The sequence below is a fragment of the Mustela lutreola genome, chromosome 5 (genome assembly GCF_030435805.1).
Source record: "Mustela lutreola isolate mMusLut2 chromosome 5, mMusLut2.pri, whole genome shotgun sequence".
NCBI lineage: Eukaryota > Metazoa > Chordata > Mammalia > Carnivora > Mustelidae > Mustela > Mustela lutreola.
In genome coordinates, this window is record NC_081294.1 from 20,119,061 (window position 1) to 20,144,561 (window position 25,501).

The window sequence follows — 25,501 nt, forward strand, 5'->3', positions numbered from 1 at the left end:
TGAGGTATGCCAGTAGTCAGCAGGCAAAGGATCTGTGGTTGCTGCTCTTGGGTACAGCCCTTTTTCTCTTCTACTTGGGAATTAACCTTATTTCTAAGGATTTTTCTCTATGATTCCTAGTTAGTTATCATATATCCAGAGTTTATGTTCTGACTGGAGACTCCCCAAAGCAGGGAGGAAGGGAGCAAGAAAGATGCTTTTCTTAAAACACTTTTCCTTTGTCACAATGAAAATTTCTATATGGAAGACCACAAAGAAGTCCTATTTTACTTCAAAAAAAAAAATAGTGCATTCATAGCTAGACTACTCATTAGCACAGAGAATTAAAAAATATGTCATAATTGGCTGGGACCAATCACAAAATATTCCGTTTGTACATACATTTCGCTAATTTATATCATTTGTTAATAAGGAAGAAACAGAGATGATTACTGATATGTCAACCAGAAGCTCTTCTACAACATTTTAGTAAAATCTAGGGAAGAGTGGGCTTAAGGCTGACAATTTTAATTAATTTTCTATTATATTTCACCAATGTGATATTAAGTGTGAAAGTTGTACATAGTATAGATCTTATTATATATATATATATACTCTCATATATATAGTATAAATCATATATATGTACAATCTCATATATATCTTATATCTTAATTTAATGATGTATTGATGAGATATATGAAACAACAATACACATTGCATATACAACTGCAGTATCAATAGACCTGGATGTTAAAAATGTTCAAATACAAAAGACAAGAAAGGGTTCCAGGAATGTAAAAGTATTGCACTAAGAAAATAACTACATTTTGTGAAACCCTTCTCTGAATGTCCAAATATACTGAATTTCTCTGCAATAGTCAAGTTTTAGGACCTGAGCTGGATTAAGGAAACATACAGAAGAACCTCTCAGGGTGGCTTTAATTACTATATTTTGTGACTTGTTTTCACTGTAACACTAATCTACACTGCATTGTTCAGATCACTTGAAATCTTTATTGTGCATTCAAAAGTGCCTAAATTATACTTAGAAGGAACTTACAGGGGTGCCTGGGTGGCTCAGTGGGTTAAAGCCTCTGCCTTTGGCTCAGGTCATGATCTCAAGGTTCTGGGATTGAGCCCCGCATCAGGCTCTCTGCTCAGCGGGGAGCCTGCCTCCTCCTCTCTCTCTGCCTGCCTCTCTGCCTACTTGTGATCTCTGTCTGTCAAATAAATAAATAAAAAAAAAAAAAAAAGAAGGAACTTACAAACTAGCTCATTATACTTCTGAATTGAAAAATTATGTGCCATCTTTTAAATCTGTGGCTAATATTTTCTTTAAAATTAAATTTTTTTTAAAAGATTTTATTTATTTATTTGACAGAGAGAGATCACAGTACACAGAGAGACAGGCAGAGAGAGAGAGAGAGGGAAGCAGGCTCCCCGCTGAGCAGAGAGCCCGATGAGGGACTCGATCCCAGGACCCTGAGATCATGATTCAATCAAATGAAATCAGCTATAAATATTACTTAATTGATGAAATATATTTTATCATATTGGTCTGTACATGTTTTTCAGTATTAATTTTCTGTTCTATACAGTTGCTTCTAATTAAAGAAGCATGCACACAATTACAAGAATATATATAATATAGTTATTATGTCATTTTAAATATTTTTAAAAATTCAATGTGCATTAAATTGTCCTGTCCTTTGACTACCTAGAGAGTAACATCAAATCTAGTAGTGCCTCAGACACTCAATTTCAAAGTATTTATCCATCACATAAAGGAAAAAAATTAAAACTCAGGTTTTTGGTATGAATAATGCCAGCTGATCTTTCTTACTATCAGGAAAACACTCTTCCTAAGCAGAATTTCAGATATGTCTGTCATTTGTATCCATCATTTTGATAAAAATTATAATTGAAATAAAAAACAATCTTGTTGCTTTACCAACATCACTTAAAGTACTATAGAAAAATAAACAATTTAATGGAATGATGGCCATGTTCCAAAATACATATTTTGTTGGAGAGGGTGAGTAAAAAATACCTGTGAGCACAAATATTACCCATAACTTCTCATCATATTTTAAGATACAGTGACACTCAGAGTGCCTGGGTGGCTCAGTCATTAAGCATCTGCTTGGGTCATGATCCCAGGGTCCCGATCAAGCCCCGCGTCAGGCTGCCTGCTTGGCTTCCTCTCCCACTCGCCCGCTTGTGTTCCCTCTCTTGCTTTCTCTTTCTCTGTCAAATAAATAAATAAAATCTTTAAAAAAAATACAGTGACACTAGTTTTTGCACCCCAAATTATTCTACAATAAAAGGGAAGATAATCTACGTACCTTTTTGCTTATATTCCTGTTCATTGCATGCTCCTATTATTAATTACAATTGGTAGGACTTTTGATTCAATGCTGATATTTATGAGGATCCATCTTACGTTTTGTCATATATTCAGATGCAAAAAAAGTTTTTTTCTTATTTTCTCTAATATTTTTAAATTTATAACTTTCATCTTCTTTCCACTGGTTCATCAAAAGCTTTGCACAAAACAATCATCTTTTCCAAAACCAGCTCCTGATTTATCCAATAAGTGTATCTTTACAATTTATATTATACTGGGTATTCTGACATTTCATTTCTCTAAATGACATTAGAAAAATCTATACACTTAGGACACAAAAGAAGTATAATCTAATGAATGTTGAAATGTGAAATAGTAGGATTTTTGTAATATCAATAAAGGTCTCTAAATGTTGTTTTCAATTTAAATATTCAAGAGACTCCATGTAATCCTATTTTTCTCATGGCAATTTGGCTAGGCAACCTTTTTACATGTCTTCCAAGAAAGGTTCCAGTCCTGGTCCAGATAAATCTGGTTTTTGAGGATGGATCATGGTGAATCACTATGAGTTCTGGATGGGCAGTTGTATTCCTGAGAAACCATGTGAGTTTTGTACCGTACCTTCTTATTCTGACACAATATTTGCCAGAACTAGTGGTGGCATTCATGCTGATCTTTTGGTGGCTATTATGCTGTGTGTGTGTGTGTGTGTGTGTGTGTGTGTGTGTGTGTGTGTTGCTTTTTTTCTATCTTTATTTAAGCCTTTCAAGCAGAAATTACCAATCCAAACCTAAATTTACTCTATTCTTTAAAAATAAAGAACAATGGTAATTAAACATATGCTAGAGATCCATAGACATTTAAATAAACATACTGAAGTCCATCTCTTGCCACATGTACTATACCTCAACATCCCCATCCTTGTCTTTAAGGAGGATGTTGTAATTTTTCTGTATAATTTTAAACTTTTAAATGAAGAACATAAATATTCCATAAAGAAAAAAAAAACGTGAGATCAGTATGTGTGTGTATGAAAAACTGAATTGCTTACCATTATTACTGTCTCTTTCCAGATAAATAACTTTTTAAAGATAGGCAGAGTTTATTTTATTAGCAACATTTTTCAGGATCTCACAGACTTTCTATTGAAAGATATTCTTTCAATATGTACATTCTTTGCATAGATTCTAAATATCTAAACATTACCTAAAGTATTTTATTTAGTCACTTATAATATTTAGGGTCATAAAGGCACCAGCCTCTGGAGAAGTCAAGAAAAAGACATTTTCCCTAAAGCCTCCATTGAACACAGGCCTGCTGACAGTCTGATTTTTAGGCTGTAGACACATTCTGGACTTCTAACTTACAGAACTCTAAGACAATCAATTAGTGTTGTTTTAGCCATTAAGTTTATGGCAATTTGTTACAGCTGCAAAGATAAACTAATGTATAATCTCACAGTACACACTATTAAACATAAACTGACATGGGTTGAATTTTTAAAATGACTTCTGCACTTTAAAAGCACTAATTGTTAAGTGTTGAAACATAAAATTTGTGTGTGTTGGGGGGAGTTAATTTTTCTATCCCATGCCACCCATTTGTTATTTAACTACTATAAGTTATTTTAGTTCACAATTTAAAAAAAAAGGGGGGGGAGGTGAACCTAACACTTAATTGATAGAATCCAAAAGGAAATGCTCAAAGGGTTACCAGTTTAAAAAAAAAATGACAGATTTTAACACTTTCTCATTTTAAGATGAATTCAAACCTCACAGCATATGGTAATTGGTTTGTCTTGAAGTGATTTTTAAAAATATGCACTTTTCTAAAAAGCGTAACTTCTTAAGCTGTCGTTTAAATAAATTCACACTTTTCAAGCATATTTGTTTCCACCTACTGCATCTGATTATGGTGTCTTGCCCCTGTCTACATTTGCATAGTCTGTGTAGTCTCATCTATGGACAGGGATATGTTGTTTTCAATCAGTGATGGGTCCAGAGAAGGACTGTTCTTATGTCCTCCTTTTCTGTTTCAAACTTGTGTATTTCTCACAAGCAAGGCCTAGATCCTATACTAAAATATATTTTTGGTATGACCTTGACAATGATTGACATTATCTAAATTTTCAACTTCTACACAGGCTAAAATTCAGCTATCTGTAGTGAAAGAAATTTCCAGAATGTTTTCTCATTTCAGATTGAAGATAATGCAGAACAGATAGAAACAAAGAGCTTTAAGTGAAAATTCTTACTAAGAAAGGTTAATTAAATGAAAGCTAAATATATATAAGTTTGTTAGGAATGGTATTTTGAAAGATATGTTTAAAAATATAACGAAACAGAAGGCTTCACAAGGAACAATGATAAAATTGGGAAGAAATCTATTCCTTTTGTAAGAGCATTGGCAGCACCTATTACAAATATATTTTTAATCTTTATTTTGGAAAATACAAGCTTGTTTTCAAAATGTTACTGAGAGTTGATGAGATAATTTGCCCGAGTAAATATTTGCATTCTGTGAGTGTTTCTTCATCTTGAAAAAAGTAGAAGTCATAAAATAGCATTTTAATGAAAGGTTTGGAAAAAACAGAGAAGTTTTAAAGAAGTTTTCAAAGAATAAGACAATATTAATCAATGTTGATGATTCAGGGCTGTGCTAAATATTGAGGTCAAGATAAATGCAGAAATTTATACCAACTGTGAGGTACATAATAGTTTGCAAAATATCTCATCATTAACTTTTATAATGCAGTTTACTAATAGGTCAACTGATGCTTTTTATTACTTTTTAAAAAATTGATCTTTAAAAATATCATATACTGGGGCACCTCGGAGGCTCAGTTGGTTAAGCATCTGCTTTTGGCTCAGAGTCCTGGGATCAAGCCCCATGTTGGCTCCCTGCTCAGTGGAAACCTGCTTCTCCATGTCCTCCCTAATGTGCTCTCTCTCACTACATCTGCCACTATCTGTCTGTTTGTCTGTCTCTCTCAAATAAATAAATAACCTTAAAATAAATAAATAAATAAAATTTTAAAACATATCATGTACTTATTCTATAAAATGCAAAGAACTGTCAGACACCAAAATTTTAAATTACCCAAATCTATTCACCTAGAGATAGTAATGGTTCTCATGATGTATGCATTATTACAGATATATTTTTCTTGCATATGTTTTATCTTGCCTTTGAAAAATACTCCTACTACCTTCTTTTTTCTTTATTATTTTTACTATTAAAGGAAAAACTTTAGTAATCCTTGTGGGATGTAGTTTATGAGAACTTAAATTTTGATTCTTTGTATTACTTAAGGGTCTTCGGGTTGTATTCAACAGAAAACCCAACTAAAAACGGCTTCAACATTTAGAGCATCTTTTTTTAAATCTTAAATTATAAGAAGCCCATGGGAAAGGCACTTCAAAGATTGTTTCATTCAATGCCAGTAATGTTAACAAGAACCCTGGGTTGTTTCATCTTTCTACTATATCACCTAAGTCCCATTCCATGAGGTTGAGTTTAGTATTATTATATATTCCTTCACTGTAAGAAAAAAAAAATAATTGTGACAGCTTCAAGGACCATGCCCTTATAGATAGCATATAGAACTGACAGGAATTAAGACTATCCTTTTTAATAGTAAGAACATATTCCTAGAACACTCATAGAAAAAAAAAAGCCTCTATTTATGATAAACGCCTCAGAATATATCAAATTCTAGCTCATACTTACTATAATCACTTGGAAATGGAAATGATTTTGATATTACTTTTTAAAGATTTTTATTTATTTATTTGACAGAGAGAGAAAGACAGAGAGCAGGTGTGTACAAGCAGAGGGTTGCAGCAGAGGGAGACAGAGAAATAGACTTCTCACTGAGTAGGGAGCCTGATGTGGGGATTGATTCCAGGACCCCGGGATCATGACCTGAGCTGAAGGCAGATACCACACAGGTGCCCCGATTTTGATATTATTTCCTTAGGTGATTTGATATTCATCACCTTAAATTAAAGGATTGACTTCCCAGGATCCTTAGAAGGATAGGACCATACAGAGGGTGTTTTTACTAGATATCAAAGCCAGCACACAAAAATCAGTTGAATTTCTATACATTAACAAAAAAATATCTGAAAAAATAAATTTAAAGAATCCTGTTTATAAAAGCACCAAAAGCAATAAAATACTTAGCAATAAATTTAACCAAGGGACCAAAAGATCTCTACTCTGAGAACTATAAGACACTAAGGGAAGAGACTGAAGATGGCCCAGATAAATAGACAGATTTTCATACTCCTGGATTTGAAGAATTAATAATGTTAAAATATCCACAGGACCCAAAATCATTTTTAGATTCAATGTGATATCTATCAAAAGTTCAATGGCGGAAGAAAGTTCTAGTGGGTTGAGGTATCGCTGGGAGCAGCTGGATGGTGGGAGGAGCCATTACAGAAGCCGGAGCTGCTGATTCAGCTGATCAAGATGACAACCTCCCAAAAGCACTGAGACTTCGTGGCAGAGCCCATGGGGGAAAGCCAGTGGGGAGCCTGGCCGAGATTGGTGAAGTCTTAGGCAAGAAGCTGGAGGAAAGGGGCTTTCACAAGGCCTATGTGGTCCTTGGCCAGTTTCTGGTGCTAAAGAAAGATGAAGATCTCTTCCGGGAATGGCTGAAGGACACATGTGGTGCCAATGCCAAGCAGTCCTGGGACTGCTTTGGGTGCCTTCGAGAGTGGTGCAATGCCTTTTTGTGAGGCTCTCTTGGGGAGCCCCCAGCCCCTAGCCCCAGCATCGAATCTCCAGAGTTTGCAGAGTTTGAAGTGGGGACTCCTCCCCTGTCCTCTACAAAGGAAGAGATTGCTGTTGTCCTACTCACTTTTGATGTACTTCAAGGTCTTTTGGGAGTTCTCTCCCCCACCATTTCAACTTTTTTGCATGCATCTCCCTTCTCCTTCCCCTGCTAGTTTCATGTCAACAATTATCGGCTTTTCCGAGTGGATTCCTGGCGCTTCCCTCACCCCCACTCCCACTGGTCTGTTTTATGCTATTTGGCTCCTTTTTTGGAGGAATAATCACTGTCTTTGTAAAGTTTTTTAAATAAATAAAGTCAGTGGCCTTCAAAAAAAAATTTCAATGGCATTTTTTATAAGAAAAAAAAATCCTAAAATTTGTATAGAAGCACAAAAGACACCAACTAGCCAAAGCAATCTTGAGAAAGAACAATGCTGGAAGCAAATAAACAGTACTGAATATTTCCATTAAAAACAGACCCACAAACCAATGGAATACAATAGAAAGCCCAGAAATAACCCATGCATATATGATCAACTAATCTTTGACAAGCGAACTGAGAATATACAATAGGTAAAGGATAGTCTTTTCAATAAATGATATTGGGAAAACTGGATGTCCACATACAAAATCATGAAATTAGACTCTTAGCACATGCCATACACAAAAATTAACTCAAAACAGATTAAAGACTTAAATTTAAGGCCTGAAACCATTAAACCCCTAGAAGAAAACATAGGGGATAATTTATTTGTCCTTGGTCTTGGCAATGATTTATTATTATTTTTATTGTTGTTGCTGTTATTGGATATGACATCAAAAACACATGTAAAAAAAAAAGCAAAAATAAACAAATGGGACTACATCTGCCTCTTGGAGATTTAAATCTTTTTAAAAGTCTGCTGACAGTTTTGCAAACCAGGATTGTCTTTTTCAAGAATCTGGGAGCTATCCCTTTTAAACGTAATTATCAAGAAAGTCAGTACCCAGATCTCCCAATCTCTCTAAAAGGGTGGGAATCTAATTCCTATGCTGCACTTTTTCCAAATTTTAAAATCACTTCCTATCATAAAGATATAAAAGTTTACTTTTCCTTTGAGTAGGGTCAAAACATAGGGGGTCTATGAATTCCCCAGCCCAGCTCTTAAAACCTTCCCAGCTCTTGGTTTAGAGTTGAGCTCAAACTGAATTCTGGCCTCTTCCTTGTTGCAATGGTCTTGAACAAAGTCTTCCTTGCCTATTCAGGTGTTTTAAAAATGTACTTCAGTCTCTCTCTCTCTCTCGCTCTCTCCCCCCGCTATCCTTCCCTGCTCCACTCCATGTCCTCTTTTTCTCTATGAGATTGGAAGAACTGGCTCAAGGATGTTCCATCTAATATTTTGGCAAAAATGGTGACTCCAATAGATGCTATCTGATATCACTCTTCTCTTATTCATAGGGCCTCAATTTTGTTTATGTGGCAATGTACCCACCTACAAATATTTACTTTTCTACATTCCCATATAGATAATGGAGTGCATGCGACAGAATTCTGACCAATGCAATTGTGATGAAATTCTTTGTGAAATGCAACTATTCAAAGATGAAAAGGTTAACCATTAGAAAGAAATCTCTCTCTCGACTCCCAACCTAATTTCCTAATACAAAATTGACATATTGGTATTAATAGGAGAAGTATTGTTGATGGTATGATTAGCAGTGATAAAAGGCTTAACTGTTTTGTGTTTTCAGTAATTTTATTTTTATGTTGTTTACTTTTATTTTGTTCTTCTTCCTGCCTAGCATTCAGACCCAAACTCTGGATGTATAATAGCCACCTTGCGAACAAGACCACAAAAAATCATGATATGGAAGTCTGCACAGAAAGAGAGGAGTATAATTCACAAATAAGTTGCCAAGGCACAAATACTGTATAGTCCTAAGAAGGGATAATCACTCTGAGGTTGATTTGCAATGTGGGTAATGATCACAAATCATTTTTACTGAGGGCAGATCCATTAAATTTTAAATAACATGGGCCATGGAGATCTTCCTAGAGAAATGAACTAGGGGCAGCATGATTGACCAAACAAACATTTTCCACTAACAGTGGTATATAGTCTTCTTAACTGCTAATCAGCAGAATTTGGTATGGACCAACAGTTGCTATTGGTTTCACATTCTCTTTTTTATCAGATTGTGACTTTAAATCAGTTATTTTTTTCTCTTCTATTATATGCAGGTTTGTTAGAAGCAGATAACATGTCTTTAATTATTTTAATTGTTAAATTCATGAGGAGTCTTATCAGGGTCAATGAAGAATGAAATGCATCATCCAAAGAATTTGTTCCACAAGCTCACTGTAGCATCTGTGTGTGGTATAGGGCTCCTCTCTTGGTTGGTGGCTAAGAGTCTTTTATTAATAAGAGTATATGAATTTATATTAGTTAATCAAGGAGATGAAATGTTGTATGCTTTTAAAACTTTTAATTCCAGTGTAGTTAATGTACCGTGTTGTATTAGTTTCAGGTGTACAATATAGTGATTCAACAGTTCCATATATTACTCATTGCTCCTCAAGACAAGTGCACTACTAATCCTATTTCACCCATTCCCCCAAACATTCCCCCTCTGGTAACCATCTAATTTTTCTTTATAGTTAAGAGTCTGTTTTGGGGTCTCTCTCTCTTTTTTTGCCTTTGTTCATTTGTATACGTTCTATATGATTTTATTTTCTTAACCAATAAACCCTTCCTTCTCTAATAAAGTTAGTCTAATTATTCTAGAGGTAACAATGTAAAACAGTTAAAACTTCTCAATTGCTTGCTCCATTGTACTTAGTAGTGTTCAAATAGCATAGTTCTGCCAAATGAACCGCCTCTATATCTGTTAGGTCTCAATCAAGGAAGCAGAAACACAATGAGTATTAAACAACATCTCTATCTATATAGAAATTAGATCATACAGGACGCCTGGGTGGCTCAGTGGGCTAATGCCTCTGCCTTCAGCTCAGGTCATGATCCCAGGGTCCTGGAATCGAGCCCTGCTATGGACTCTCTGCTCAGCGGGGAGCCTGCTTCCCTCTCTCTCTGCCTGCCTCTCTGCCTACTTGTGATCTCTGTCTGTTAAATAAATAAATAAAATCTTTAAAAAAAAAAAAAGACTAGTTTAAAAAAAAAAGAAATTAGACCATACACAGTGTTGTAAACACTATGGAATTAAATATTCAGAAACAATTGGAAAAATGTCACTAACCAGCTCCACTGCAGGTGAGCAAACTGGAGCTTACAGAAAGGTAGACACATCCAGCTGCTATCATCGTTGCAGAGGGGACTGATGTTGATGCCTATGGAAGGTCGGTGGCTCCATGAATTTATTTTTTTCAAAGATTTTATTTATTTATTTGAGATAGATATAGAGAGAGTGAGCAAGAGAGCACGAGCAGGGAAACAGAGGGCGAGGGAGAAGCAGGGTCCTATTGAGCAAGAAGCCCAAAGTGGGACAGGGCCAGGACCCTGTGATCATGACCTGAGCCAAAGGCAGATGCTTAACTGACTGAACCCTCCTGGTGCCCCTCCATGAATTTAAAACAAAGTTCTTGGTGGTAGGCTTTGGGTCACAGCCGATCTGTGGGGGTGGAAACTGACCAGAGGGATGGAAATTGAAAGATAAAGTGATGTTGAAGGAGAAAAGTTGTGGACAAACTGAAACCCACTTTATCACTTGTGTTTTTCCCTCATTCCCTTAAATCAGCTGTGTCCTTTGAGTTTGGCAAATGCGGCCTCATTTTTGCCTACTAAATCTCATGCAAATTTTTTTTCTTTTTTTTTTTTAGCTAATCCTAAACTGGAAATATTGAAAAATACAATTTTGTTCATAGTTTACTAAGATAACACATTATAAAATCACTATCCCCCCTATGATAAAAGACAAAACCTTGTTATTTACTCTTAATTTTTCCAAAGCTACCCTTCATGCCTGAAAATAAGAAGAAACATCTGCAATGGTAGTACAAGATGTTATATCCATGAGATGAAAGACGCATGGCAAAACAGGAAGATAGAAGTCTATGTTTGATACTGACTTTAGTAAATGGTTACATTTATTATAAAGACATGCATATAATAACTTTATTTAAGGCAGAAGTTGTCAAATTATCTTTTATTTGCATTCTCACCTGATATAGCTAGGAAATCAAGAATTATTGACTCTAAATTTGGTATCTGAACCAGGATATATGAGCCAATAAACATGTTTCAATGTCTTTTTCCTTAGGATACAGTGACCCTTTTTTATATGCCGTTTCAGATCTTCCTTAATTTCAGGATTTTTTTTTTATTATCTTCAAATACTGTCCTTTGGATTTGTTGGGTATAAATTTTGGACTTTCTACTTCAAAGACTTAATCTATTATTTTTCTATCCTCCATGTTCATTATTTTCTCTCCTATTTCTTTAATCTTTCTGTTTTTTTTCTATGTTCATAGTAATCTCAAGTTTTTCTTCTATATCTAGTTTTGGTTGTCTATTAATGTATTTATTAATCCTTAAAAGCATTATTTGGGTATTCATTGTTCCTTCTTGGCTATTTATTTATTTATTTATTTATTTTTAGCTATTTGTGTTATTATGACATCCCACTACTGAAATTCTTTTTTTTTTAAATTGAATTTGCATTCTACTTGGTTTTATTTTTAATATGAAACATTTATAGGACATGTCAAAGGACATTTATAGGTCTCTTTGACAATCTTTGGCATACTGTATTTATTTTAGTTTTTAAAATTTCAGGTTGGTTAACAGGTCACTTCTTTTTCATTTTGCTTACTGTTAATATGGACCAGTTTGTCTACATACCCTATTTTATCTGGTGCAGCTGCAGTGACTTTTCCTTGACTCTCTTCCCAACTTGGATGAGACTATATATATTCCTTCTAACCTACAATATGAGGAAGTTGGGGGTAAGTGGGAGAATCATTTTCATATATTAATTTTTTAACTTGTGGGACAAACAATCAAAACGTGACAATATGTGACACATTAGTTACATTGTCCCTTGCTGTTGGCACATCTCACTTTTGACTTAAGTGTCATGTTTTAGGAAATCTATTCTTCACAAGTGGAAGAGATTGAAATAACTCTTACATTTATAAATAGTACAATTTCAGAACATTGGATATAATATTCTAAATAATACAATGGATCTCTTATTTTGTATTATTAAAATTCATTTACAGATAGAAAAAATAAATTGAGTGGTTGCTTTCTACAAGGCACTCTTACAAAAGACTTCCTAGGGGCACCTGGGTGGCTCAGTGGGTTAAGCTGCTGCCTTCTGCTCAGGTCATGATCTCGGGGTCCTGGGATCGAGTCTTCATTGGGCTCTCTGCTCAGCAGGGAGCCTGCTTCCCTCTCTCTCTCTGCCTGCTTCTCTATCTACTTGTGATCTCTCTCTGTCAAATAAATAAATAAAAATCTTAAAAAAAAAAAAAGACTTCCTAATCTATCACTGGGACACTACGTAAAAAAGTATCAGCCATAATAACATGTGTCCTTCATCAACCAAATTTGAAATGACTCTTTAAATATTATTGGCACCAACAAAGAAAGGCATTTACAATGTTCCTAGTTCTTGTCTTTTAAATAAAGTTATAAGTATATTGTATTTGGTTTGATATTTTGTATAATATGTCCACTAAGTATGTATAACTCACACTTAGGACCTATACTCAATGCTAGAAGGACTTCTAGAAACCATTGCTGGAGATTAACAAAAAACATGATGCATTCAGAATTTGTATCTTCTACACAAAGTTTTTTTTTTCCACCCAGCTTTGATGCTCTCCATTCTCTTTATCAAACCTCAAGATATCCATGCTGTCTTACTCATTTTTTTCTTCATTAAATTTATTGTTATATTCTATGTCCAGTCAAGGCCAAACAGCAGCATTTACATTTTATGGAAATTATAGGTATGAAATACACAATGATGAATTTCTGGCCAAGACTGGGCTAGGAAAAGATTAATGTTTTTGATTGCATGACTACAGGCATTTACTAACTCTGTAAACATATTCCCTACCTTCACCTCTAGGTAATATATGCTTTTTATCTGTTACAGAATGAAGGAATTTCTTGCAGCAGAGCAGATATGCAAGAAAAGATACTGGTAAAATCTGAACTCAACGAGCTACAAAAGGTTCATGTACTTCTAGAGCAGCATTTCTATATACTAACTCACACTTTTATTTCTTCAGAGATGTAAAAGTTTAGCTAAATAAATGTGCCACATATTGGTCCTGGGAGAAAACAAAGACCATTAGATCTCGGGATGTCAATGAAAGATCTTTTGATTAGTGTTATTGGAAGAAAGGAAAAAAACTCTTCAGACACCAGTAGGTGAAATATAAGTCCTGATTCCACTATTAGTAGAAAAGGATTTTACTTGATAAATATAATAAGTAATAGCATTATATATGTGTGTATATTCAAGGCATTTTATAAAATATTTTCTCATATTGAAAAGTGATTAAATAGTAAATAATAGCTTGATTTAATAACACATCAACATTTGTTTAATCATTAATAAGATATACTGTTATATATAATTCTGGGAACTAAATATTTTTTTCAACATGATAACTAACATGGCTTGGTAAGTGTTTCCCACTACCACCATGCACCATAAAGTATTGAAGGAGATATTTCAGAATAACTGTAAATTGATTATAATTTATTTTGAGGTTATATCTATATATAAATAGAAACTTACTATTTATTTATTACAACTGAAAGGTCTCTGTATGTACATGTGTTCAGTAGACAGAGCCTTACTTTATCTTATTAGTGACAAGTAAAAAATTTTTTATCATAGTTTGTCTAAATATTTTATTCAACTTGACAAGTTCATTTATGACTCATATCTATCATATGAACATGTTCACAAAGGTTCAAATTATTTTAATTTGTAAGCAATGAACACATCTACTAAGACATCATGTGAAATGAATTTAGGTAGAAAACTGAAAAGTGCATAGCAAAGTAAAATAGTTCATATGTTTTTTCTCCTAGGAGCAAAACAACACTGGTGAACTTCACTTTGAAATCTTGCTTTGTGCTGACAGTTGAACTATAACTATATTTCATAAACCATAGCGCTCCCAAGTTACTGAAAATAAATTGATTTTCTGGAAATATGCGACACACAGGTTCTCAATATGGGTCTTGAACACTCTGTCCCTAAAGTAGTTATTTCCATTTACACCCCTGACCTGCCAGTATCTTTGGTGCTACTGTAGTTTTTCATGTACTTCAAAAGCTAGAGATCTCTTTCCATCCCTCTTAATCTAATATAAACTGCACATGCTTCTATCAGTAAAGACCTTCATTTTTATCCTTCTTCGATTTCATGACACCAGTGGTTCTATATTTCACAGCAAAGGGAGCAGAATGAAATTACATATCGCTCAGATTTCAGCAATATCTGGTTTATGTGATTCAGGACCTCCATACAAAGAAGAGGTCATTCTCAATATTTTAGAAAATGGCTCTTTCTGGGGATTCTGTATGATAAACCTGATGATATGTTTGATTGGAGGTGGTAAAAATATGCCTATTTGGAAAAAAGTGGGAATAATTAAAAAATCAGGCCCTAAAATGGCAACTGCCAATATAAACCTAAGTAGTTAATAAACAAATTAGCTAAGAGTAAAATAGTTGAAGTTGATACCAAAAAAAAAAAAAAAAAAATGGAGTAACTAAGGGAGCAGAGTTGTTGGATTATTCTATATCTAGCACAGACATCATGAGTGAAGGCAAAAGCAAAATCTAAAAAGCAACAAAACTCAAAAACAAATTAACTCCCTCCACCTCAAAAAAAAATTCCCAAAACTGGATGTGAGAAAAATACATCATTTTACTTAGGAATAGTGATTTCATTATGCTTAAAGATAAAAATAATGACACTACATGAATACATGTTGACTAGAATTTTTGTTTTTGGTGATTTTGATCCATTTAAATGTTTCCCTCTGAGCTTAAAAAAAAAAAGGTAAGAAAAAAAGAATAAAGTAAGATAAGAACAAGATACAAAGGAAAGGGCTAAATGAAAATGCTGCCAAAGGGAAAAAAAAAATTTTCATGGTGACTTAAAACTTTATTCTATAGAAGATAGATTAGCTGGCAGCAGATTTGTACCAAACATGGAATAATCTAATTGTAGTCTATTTTTTAAGTTATGTTGGAATGGGTATGGTTAAGAGATAGGGGTCAAATGTCCAATGCACAAAGATGTTACAGAATTGATTTGGGTAAATGCTGATGTCTAAGTAATTTTAATCCTTGCATTGGATATGGTAGAAATAGTTTAGATGTTCCAGTCTGTTGCTTTGAGACACTGTAATATATTAACTGTCTTCCACAGAACTGCCAGGAACTAGAGAGAATGTGAAAGTCTCAGCCATACAGATTGTTGTTAGGGCAAAAATCCAGTCCTGTTGTGAAAGCAGAACTCTGAATATGGATTTGACTAGAAGAGGATTTGTATGTGCTATAATCCATGGGGCCAACCAGGGGTAGATTCCATGGGCATAACTGGGTAATTGACTGGAATGGGTTGTCTGAATAGATTTAAGCGGATTTGAAATGGTGGAGAATGAAGCACTGCTGGGAACCTATTGCAGGGTCTGAATGAATGCAGTAGCTGATGCCAGAAAGCAGGAATTAAGCCTCCTGAAAACCAGGGACGTGTGACCATGTTCCAGGAGTGAATCCAGATGCAGAAGCCAAAACAAGATCAACAAGGAGCAGCTGTCACTACAGTAAATTCAAGTAGGAAAAAAAGAGCCAGAAAACATAATGAAGTGAGATTAAGGAACTCTTGGAAGTAGCATTAGGTAGCACCCAAATAATGTTCCATAAAATACTCAAGAGAACTTTATATACTTCTACATTTATGTCCTTTCATTCAACATGTTTCTGTTAATTACCCACTTAGTGTTATAGCGTGGGCCAATATATACTATTACTTACAGTAATTTCTGGTAGTGGCAACCTAATTTAGAGCTCATGTTCATCAGAGTTGGTTCAGCAACTCAATAGGGTTTATGTTGTAGATAAACATTGTCAGGTTCCATAAGGAAGAGATAAGGCAATCAGGCAATATAGCACACATATACAGAAATATTATTTTCAAATATATGCGTCAAATTAGTACTTTCTTAAATAAGTAAGCAACACTTGTTTGCGGACTATCGTTTTGGTTATAACAGCAGAGATACATACTTGTTTTAAGTTAGAAATCTTCACAGTTCAAGGAAAAAATATGTGATCTAAATATTTTGGAAAATAGACTTTCCTCTCTTAAAAGAAATAAAACAACTCTCTTTTTGTGTTGTAAACGACCTAGGCTACTGATTCCTCTTTCATTCCTCTATCAAATTTTCTCTATACTGGCAGCCAGTTAAAATCCTTTGCCCAACAGAATGTATTTCATAATATTAAAGGTAATCCCATCCAAATGAAGCATCTTATGTAGGATGAAATTCTTTAAATTTGAAGTAGGAAAAAAATCTTATCAGATGTAAATCTTAGATTATTATAACATGGACGCTGAATTTCAAATGACTGGTTTTGAAACAAGCCATGTCACTTACTTGATGTGTGGCCTTTGTCAAGTTGTTTAAATTCTATTTGCTTTAGGTTTTTTCTTGATAAAATTGGCAGAATAATGGCATCTATATGTGATTGTTGTGAGGACTATGAGACAACACAGATAAAATACTTAAAAGAGTTACCTGCCACATGTGAAGCCAACAATAAAATGTTAGCCAGCAGGAGCAGTTAAAGTAGTAGCCACAGTAACAGTAAGTCTGCCAGATTTAGGAAATAAAAACAATATATGTAATTAAAGTTAAATTTCAGATAGATAAGAGGTAATTTTTATATGATAATCTCAAATATTGACAGTTGTCAATCATGGCAGTGACACGTGCTTGTGATTATTATATTAAGTCCTCTATCTTACCTTGAAGCTTGGTAGTAGTAAAGAATACCTAGTCTAAATGCTTAGGGCCAGGGAAAAAAGTCCATGGAGTGAGTTAATTGGTTTTTCATAATGTAAGATATTACATAATTCTTAGGAAAGCAACAGTAGTTTTAAAGACAATTAATACATTGAAAGGAGTAACAATTCTTCAAAAAATAAATTTTACCATCATATCAACTTTTTTCAAGTTCGGTTTACTTTGTTTTAAATGACACTATTTGTTATTTATTAGACATAAAGCGTACCAATGATGGGCTATGCAGGGTTCTGCCACTTCTTTTTAAACCTTTCCTCCTTGAAGATTCAAGAAGTTTTGGGGTCAAGTATCCCTCTGCTGCATTTTTATAGGATTTGAACATTATAACTGTATGCCCCCTCTTGCAAGGTAGTAGGGAGAGGTTTTCTTGGTATATTGTTAAAACTCAGAGTGTATTTAAAACAGCCTGATAGAAGCAATAGTAAAAGAATGAGATATCCTAAATGAAAGGGATAATAGGGTCCAGGGACAGGACCCCACAGTTGGGCCACCTTGGGGCTTTGTTGTAACTCTTGGTAGAATTTGTTCAATACTAATTCTAGTTACTGTTTACCAGGAATGTTAACATTAGCATTACTCAGGTGATTATTTTGCAAAATAGGTGCTAATCTGTAGCACATTCAAAAGAAGAAAGAAACTGTTATTCTCTGATCTTGGAAAGATGTTTGATGTAGATAAGTATTCCAAGGTAATTTTGCCTTATGCCAATGTAAGGATTTAAAGGGATGGAAATAAAGTACAGAATTGAGCAAGACAATGGTAGACAAAAATAGTCTCTTTTTTCAAGTAAAACTGTCCATAAATATTTAGAAACAAAATGTAAAGTCAGCTTGTGCTAAAGAAATCTGGATCATCACTGTATTTTATAAACTAGAAAATAAATTAGAAGCCATGTTCAGAATATTAGATTGCATAAAATATTCACCTATTTGTGAGGGTCAAAATAGTTTTCTGAAGCCAATTTCAGAAACAAAAGTAATTAATTAAAATAAAAGTACAATTCAATCCTTTAAAATATGAAGGTTGATGCAAAAATTAATTATTTATATATAATAATCTCATTTTAATATGATTTAAGCACAGCCATACAGTAAGTTAATTTCATGTAAATATTTTAATAAATATGTCCAGAATATAATTATATATATGTATGTGTGTTTATGCTGTTTATATATATAAAGAATATATATAGAATATATATAGAATTTTCTTCTATTTCTGCTATTTTTATTAATGTAAATATATGCTTTATATATACACAATGAACCCCATATAATCAGTAATATATATATATATATGTAATGATTACATTTATATATATGTATAATTTATTACCACTAATGCGAGTATAATTTACATATAATAGTTACTGAAAATATAAAACAGTGTGAAGGATAACTAGAACACATTTAAATATTTCCCTAGATATTACTTTTCTCAAGAAAATGACTGATGTATAGGATGATGAAATGCAGACCTCACACCACAAATTAAAATATCCATTTTTTTCTACTTAGACAAGGAAAAGATAAAAATCCATTAACAAATTTTGTCTGAGCTATTCTTTTAACATTTACTTTTACACATGAATTTTAAAATTGGCTTGCCAAGTTCTTTGAATAATCTTGTTGCTATTTTATTTAGGCTGAATTGAATTTACAGATAAATATTGAGTATTGATATTTACACAACTGTAAATATTGTGCTCTGAACCTAAAGATACGAGTTCTCTCTCATTTATCCAAATTTTCTTATATATTCTTTTCTATTTGGGGATATGCAGCTTAATGTCTTTGACATTTCTATAGCACTATTTTAAGGGACTGGGTTGTTTTATTGTTGCTATTTTTATTAATGTAAATGTTTGAGCTGATAATCTCTAGGGTATATGTAGGAAAAACATAATTTTTAGTTGACCTTTGCCCACTTGAATGAATTCTCTTGCTTTAAATGCTACAATTTATTTCATTTGGTTCTCCTGAATTTCCTTAAAAGGAGATTTTATTATCTATACACAGTATCAGTCTGTTTTTTTTTATATTATAGAACACATGAATATTTCATATCTTCCATAAAAGAAAAAAAATGGATCTATTCTACTGGATAATGAAATAGTGTGAATTTCAGTTTAATTTTTATATATAATATTTATTTCAATAGATGTCCTAAATTACTTTAAGTCAACAGAATTTTCTTCTAACACATTTCAAATACAAGTGTCCAACTGGATTCTATAATTCCATTATGCTTTGAACAGTGTCAGAAGGGACTCTAGAGAACTTTATGAATAACTACAATATTTTCAAAAAGATCATTTAGGCGATTATGTATTAAATTAGTTGAATATCAAATGGAGTGATAGCAGAACACATAATGTACCGTTAGAATTTTCAAAAGACATTTATATATTACTCTGCATTTGTCTTTAATCCAATATGCTCCCACAACTGATTGCCATAAAATCATAATCTTCAAATTACCTTCCCTTGATAAGACATCACTAAAATATATTACTACTTATCCAAAACAGAACAAGATATTTCTTATACACATGTTCTTTAACCCAACTATGTTTACATTCAAAAAAACACAATGGAGTTTTGTTTCATCTATAGGAAGGATCTCATACCCCAAGACACTTTTGCAAAATAACTGCTCTAGGTGTTAGAACAGGTGAAGTTTGTGAATGGTGTTACACTCTCCTGCATCAGTTATTTTATATAATAACCTTTTCAGGATCTAAAGTCATACAGGAAAATTACACCAAACTACTGGCGTATGCACTCCATTGGTATTGATTTCTTCCTCAGAAACAGAAAGGGAGTGTATCTTATACCTTGAATGCTCTAAAATCACTTCAACAAAAGAAAAGAAAAAAAAAAAAACCTTGTACATTTGAAAGGGCATTGTTGGCATAAGGGCTCCTTCTAAGTATATTTTCATTTTCAAATAAATACCACAGATTTAATAGATGAATGCTATCTCTTAGTCAGCTAAGGTGCTATAACAAGACATCATAGACTATGTATTTTAAACAATAGACATTTTTTTCTCACAGTTCTTAAGGCTGGGAAGTCAAGGATCAAGTGCTGGAAGATTTGGTCATAGTGAGAGCTCCTTTTCTGGCTGGCTTAGCTGGCTGTCTTTTGGATCTTTCCTGATAAAGAGAGCTCTGGTCTCTTCAGCTTCTTACAAGGACACTTATTTCCATCATAGAGTCCCCATCCTCATGATTTTGTTTAAGCCTAATTACCTCACAAAGGCCTCACCTCCAAATACCATTCTATTGGAAGTCAGGGATTCAACATACAAATTGGGTGTGGGGGGAAGGGGAGCAATTCAGTTCATAGCAAATTCTATAAGTTTTTTTTTTTTTTAATTTTTACAATGTCGAATATCATACAGCTTCTTGACAGGCAATATTTTAGTTACTTTAATATTGATAATTATGAGGTAAACAGAAATCATTGCTTGAAATACATTTTTATTACTCAGTATTTCTATTAAAAAAGCACATTTCATTGTTGAACATATAAATAAAGAATATAAAGTCACCTGAAATTAAATATTGCAATATCTTGTTTTGTAATTTTTATACCTTCTCAGAAGATACATTTCTGACTTCTTTATAATTTAATCTTCATGTCATTTATGGTATTAAATACTTTATAAAATGTTGCCTGTGATGGGTTAAAAATATTTCATGATTCAGAGGTTTCAATGTTTATGTAACCAGTGCCTGATACTTATTATCTGTTATTTAGTGAATAAAATTCAATTTAAAGATCTTACTGCAAGTTGACTCCATTTTTATTACAAAGTAATTTATAATACTGGGCAGAGAAGACTTCACTGGGAGACTATTTATATTGTGACTAATTAATGAACTGAAGTTTATGGAAAATTTACAAATACATTTTTTACAGTTATAGCATCAATAATTCCCATAAATTGGAATAACCCTTTGATATCAGTATATATGGATGTGTATTAATACATTTCAAAGTAAAAGTATATATTATATTGCCAATAATAGCAATAAAGGTATGAACACTTTATCTGAATTTAGGTTAACAGAAGAAAACAAACCATAGTCTAGGAATTGCATCACTTACTGTGCTGTGTCTCTAAGTGAATATGGTAGTGTTCAACAGTAGTGCATCATCTTAACATGTCTCATGTCACCTTTCAGATGGTCCTACACCCTGTTGTTTTTGCTGCACTTGTTTTCCTAGGTATAACTAAAAAGCTATTTGGTCATCTATTTTTCTACTTGTCAACTAATAAAGATCTATGCAAATGGAAGAACAACCATCAACAACCAAATCCCTCAGTTGTTTGGTAAGCCCTCAAATTTGTACAGCAAACTTACTTGTCCCTACATTCTGTAACTCACAAAACCATTACTGGAAAACTCTGTAATATAACTGTTCATGACTGACATTATCCACCTTCTAATTTGGGGGAATTGTGACTGGGACATCTTAATTAATTACCTAAACATTGCACAGCTTAAAGTGCCAAGTAAGAATGTGAATCCAAGCCTTAAATGGAGAATATTAATCTGAGTTTTCAAACATGGAATACTAAGTTTGGGATTTTGTATTTTCTAAAGTTACCATGCTTCACACTAGATCCCCAGAGATTACTCACCTTATTGTTGCACATTTGTTCTTTGGACCTACATCTCCTCATTTCCTCTATCCTCAAGTCCCTACAACTACTAAAATTACTCTCCAGTTCTGTGAGTTCAACTTTTTTAGGATCTAGATAGAAGTGAGATCATAGAATATTTATCTTTCTGTATCTCACTAATTTCACTTATCATAGTGCTTTTCAGGTTCATCCATATTTTTGCAAATGACAGGGTTTGTTTTGAATAATATCCACTATATGTACATAGCACATTTGTTTATGCATTCATTCATCAATAGACCCATAGGTTGTTTCCATATTTTAATTATTGTGAATAATATTGCAATGAACATGAAATTGCAGGTATCTTTTAGAGATCCTGATTTCATTGACATATACAGAGAAGTAGGATTACTGGATCATAAGGTAGTTCTGTTTTTCATTTTCTGAAGACCTTCCATTACTGTTTTTCATAAAGGCTGCACCAGTTTACACTCCCAGCACCAAGAGTCAATGGTTCTCCTTCTACACACCCTCATCAATACTTGTTATCTTTTAACTTTTTGATAATAGCCATCCTAATAGGTATAAGGTAGTGTTTTATCATGGTTTAGATTATATTGTCTTGATGATAAGTACTGTTGAGCATCTTCTCATATTCCTGTTGGCCATTTGTAGGTTTTCTTTGAAAAAATGACTATTCATATAGTTTGCCCATTTATTTATTTATTTATTTTTAGTTTGCCCATTTTTAACTGTGTTATTTGGTTTTCTATTGAATTGGAGCCACCCTTTATATATTTTGGATATTAATTCCTTATCAGATAGATGGTCTGCAATTTTTTTTCTCATTCCGTAGGGTAATTTTCACTGGGTTGATTATTTTCTTTGTGTACAGAAGATTTTTAGTTTGATATAGTCTTAGTTGTTTATTTTAGTTGTTGTTTTTACATGTATTTTTGGAGTCTTATCCAAAAAATCATTGCCAAGACCAATGTCAAGTGTTTATCCTCTATTTTTTTTTTTTTAGGAGTTTTTTGGTTTCAGGTCTTTCAGTTAGGTCTATAATCCATTTTCAGTTAATTTTTGTGTGCGGTATAAGATAAGGATCTAATTTCATTTTTTAAAATGTGCCTATCCAATTTTCCTAATAATTTGTTGAAAAGACTATCTTTTCCTCATTGTGTATTCTTAGAGCCTCATCAAAATCAGTTGACTATATATGCATCTGCTCATTTCTAGGCTATTGTGGTCCTTGGTCTATGTGTTTGTTTTTAATATTAGCACCATCTTGTTTTGACTTTCACAGGTTCTAAATTGTGGAAATTATTTTTAAATAAGGAGTTTTTAATTTTCATAGGTTATCTTGCACATTTCCTCTAAGGTATGTTCTCCCATATTCTCTCAGCCAGAGAAAACAGGGTTTACTCATGTTGTCCTCATACCCGGTCTATGCCACACTTGCCTCCCATGTGTCCACTTGCAGGTGTCTCCCTACTCCATGGTAATAGGAATTATTAGTTTGATAATTTATGCTCTCAGGCATCCATTAGAGCACAATGTATTGTTCCCTAGGATTGCCATGATGTATATAAAGACTCCAATCTGTATCTATAATCTGTACTATTAATACTTTGATTTCTATTAACTATTCATAGTTTGCCCATTTTTAACTTCTATTTGGTTTTCTATTGAGTTGGAGCCATCCTTTATTTATTTTGTAACTGTACTATTAATACTTTGCTATGTTCCTTTGGTTTCTAGATTCCCTTTGGTACATGAAGCACATGTGACCATGGTAGGCCCGGCTATTTCCTTTTTTTTTTTTTTTTCCAGGTTCCCCTTCTGTTATTAGAGAAACTTAAATCAATAAGCAAAATATTTTGAAGCACAAAGAAGCCATTGCAGCTAATGCAGTTATAAATACTGTACAAAGAAGAATGAGGAAAATAAAGCCTCTACTTTAAATTTGGCCAGAGAGATGAAGCCAGGAATAAAAAATAATGTGAAGCGATACAGCAGAAGTACCAAATAAATAGACCAGGGAGGAGATAATATTATATTTAATCTCGAAATACATCTTTTGACAGCATCGCAAAATAGAATTATTTGAGATCAGATTTAGCTTCATCTTCACTTTGATCGTTTTCAAATCCAAGCAGCAAAAGTAGCTTTAGATCTGTTGTTGATTTATATCAGACTATTTTATTCTGTATCTGCATGATTTTCCACTCATGGAGATTCTGAATTACTTACATATTCATGTCAACTGTTGCAGTGATTTGCCTTCTAAGTTACCAACTACATCCTGTAGGGTGACTGGTCATTAGCATATATACACAGAGTCATGCATGCTTATTATAACAGGTTTATTTGTAAGGAAACTGAGGCCCTCATATTTTAATTAAGTCCCTCAAATTCACATGGTAGATAAGAAATCCCAATTGCAAACTCAACTGCTCTTCTCAAACCCACTACGAACTTAGCCTTTCTTACAAAGTTGAAAACATTACCTGGTTTAAGTCTACTAAATGTTTTCAAAATAACTCTTTCCGATATTTTAAATGTAATGCTTTGGTAATGAATTGGTTTGGAGCAGTTGCATGGCATATATTAGACAATAAAAGGTTAGCGAGATATCATCAGATATAGTTTGCACTGAATTATCATTAGATGTCAACGAACACACACACACACACACACACACACACACACACACACACACAAACACCAGGCTCATAATAGGACACTCTGGCTCAGAGAAATTCTTGGTAAAAGAGGAGTTAGCAAAAATATAGATGGAATTAATTCACTCAGCAAACATTAATTGAATGAATATAACCTCTGGCAGCTTAAGACATTTTGGATGAAGAAAGCTTAAGATCTGCTGTGATTGCAAATTAGTTGATGTGCCATGAAAGAAGAACTAGTACCTATTATATTGTGCTATTGGGAATGAAGAAATATTTTAGAAAAGAATCATCTCAACAGCGAGAGAGTTTTCAAAAGATTAATACCCTAGGGATATTGAAAAATAAACCCAGTGCAATGATTATTAAGCATACAACCCATGACTGCTGATTTTATTCCTAATACAGAATGCTTCTGGAGAATTTTAATGAAGGCTGAAAGAACTTCATGTAACAATACTTATATCATTTTATTTAACAATGGGAAAATCTGAAAGGAATGAATGAGAGTGTTCATAAAAGCCTACAGTACTGTTTCCAAACCTTCAAAATAAACTGATTAAATAAGTAAGATCAAACATAAACATTATTTATTTTAAATTATTTGGAACAGAATGCTGATCTATATATTTATTTCAAATAAAATTAAAAGTGAGTATACTATTAAAATAATACAAATATTTTAAACAAAGTTGTAAAAACTTCTGTATTTTGGGTTGAAAACTTTGAAAGCAAATCCAAATAATATAAATGTAGTATGGTATGAAACCATAAATATTTGATTATTATTAGAAATATACTACAAAATCATATTAAATATTTTATTATTATACTTTAATTCTTGATGATAAATGTATATCCAGATGACATCTAATTATATTAAATATATTCAATTTATTCATTAAACACCTTTTGTTATTTATCACAAATGTTTTGACAAAATTGTAACTTAAGTGTTTTAAACATTGCTGTATATTTATTATTATATTTTTATTTGAGTATGGT

The 25,501-nt window shown here is 33.1% G+C and overlaps 1 protein-coding gene across 1 annotated transcript; it reads left to right on the plus strand.

Annotated features, from left to right (window-relative positions):
- Nucleotides 1-6,715: 6,715 nt before the first annotated feature.
- Nucleotides 6,716-7,448, plus strand: LOC131831310 (barrier-to-autointegration factor-like). The gene is given in 2 exon segments (XM_059173439.1): nt 6,716-6,851; nt 6,854-7,448. Coding segments are annotated over 2 exon segments (267 nt in total). The 5' UTR covers nt 6,716-6,805; the 3' UTR covers nt 7,075-7,448.
- Nucleotides 7,449-25,501: the final 18,053 nt, after the last annotated feature.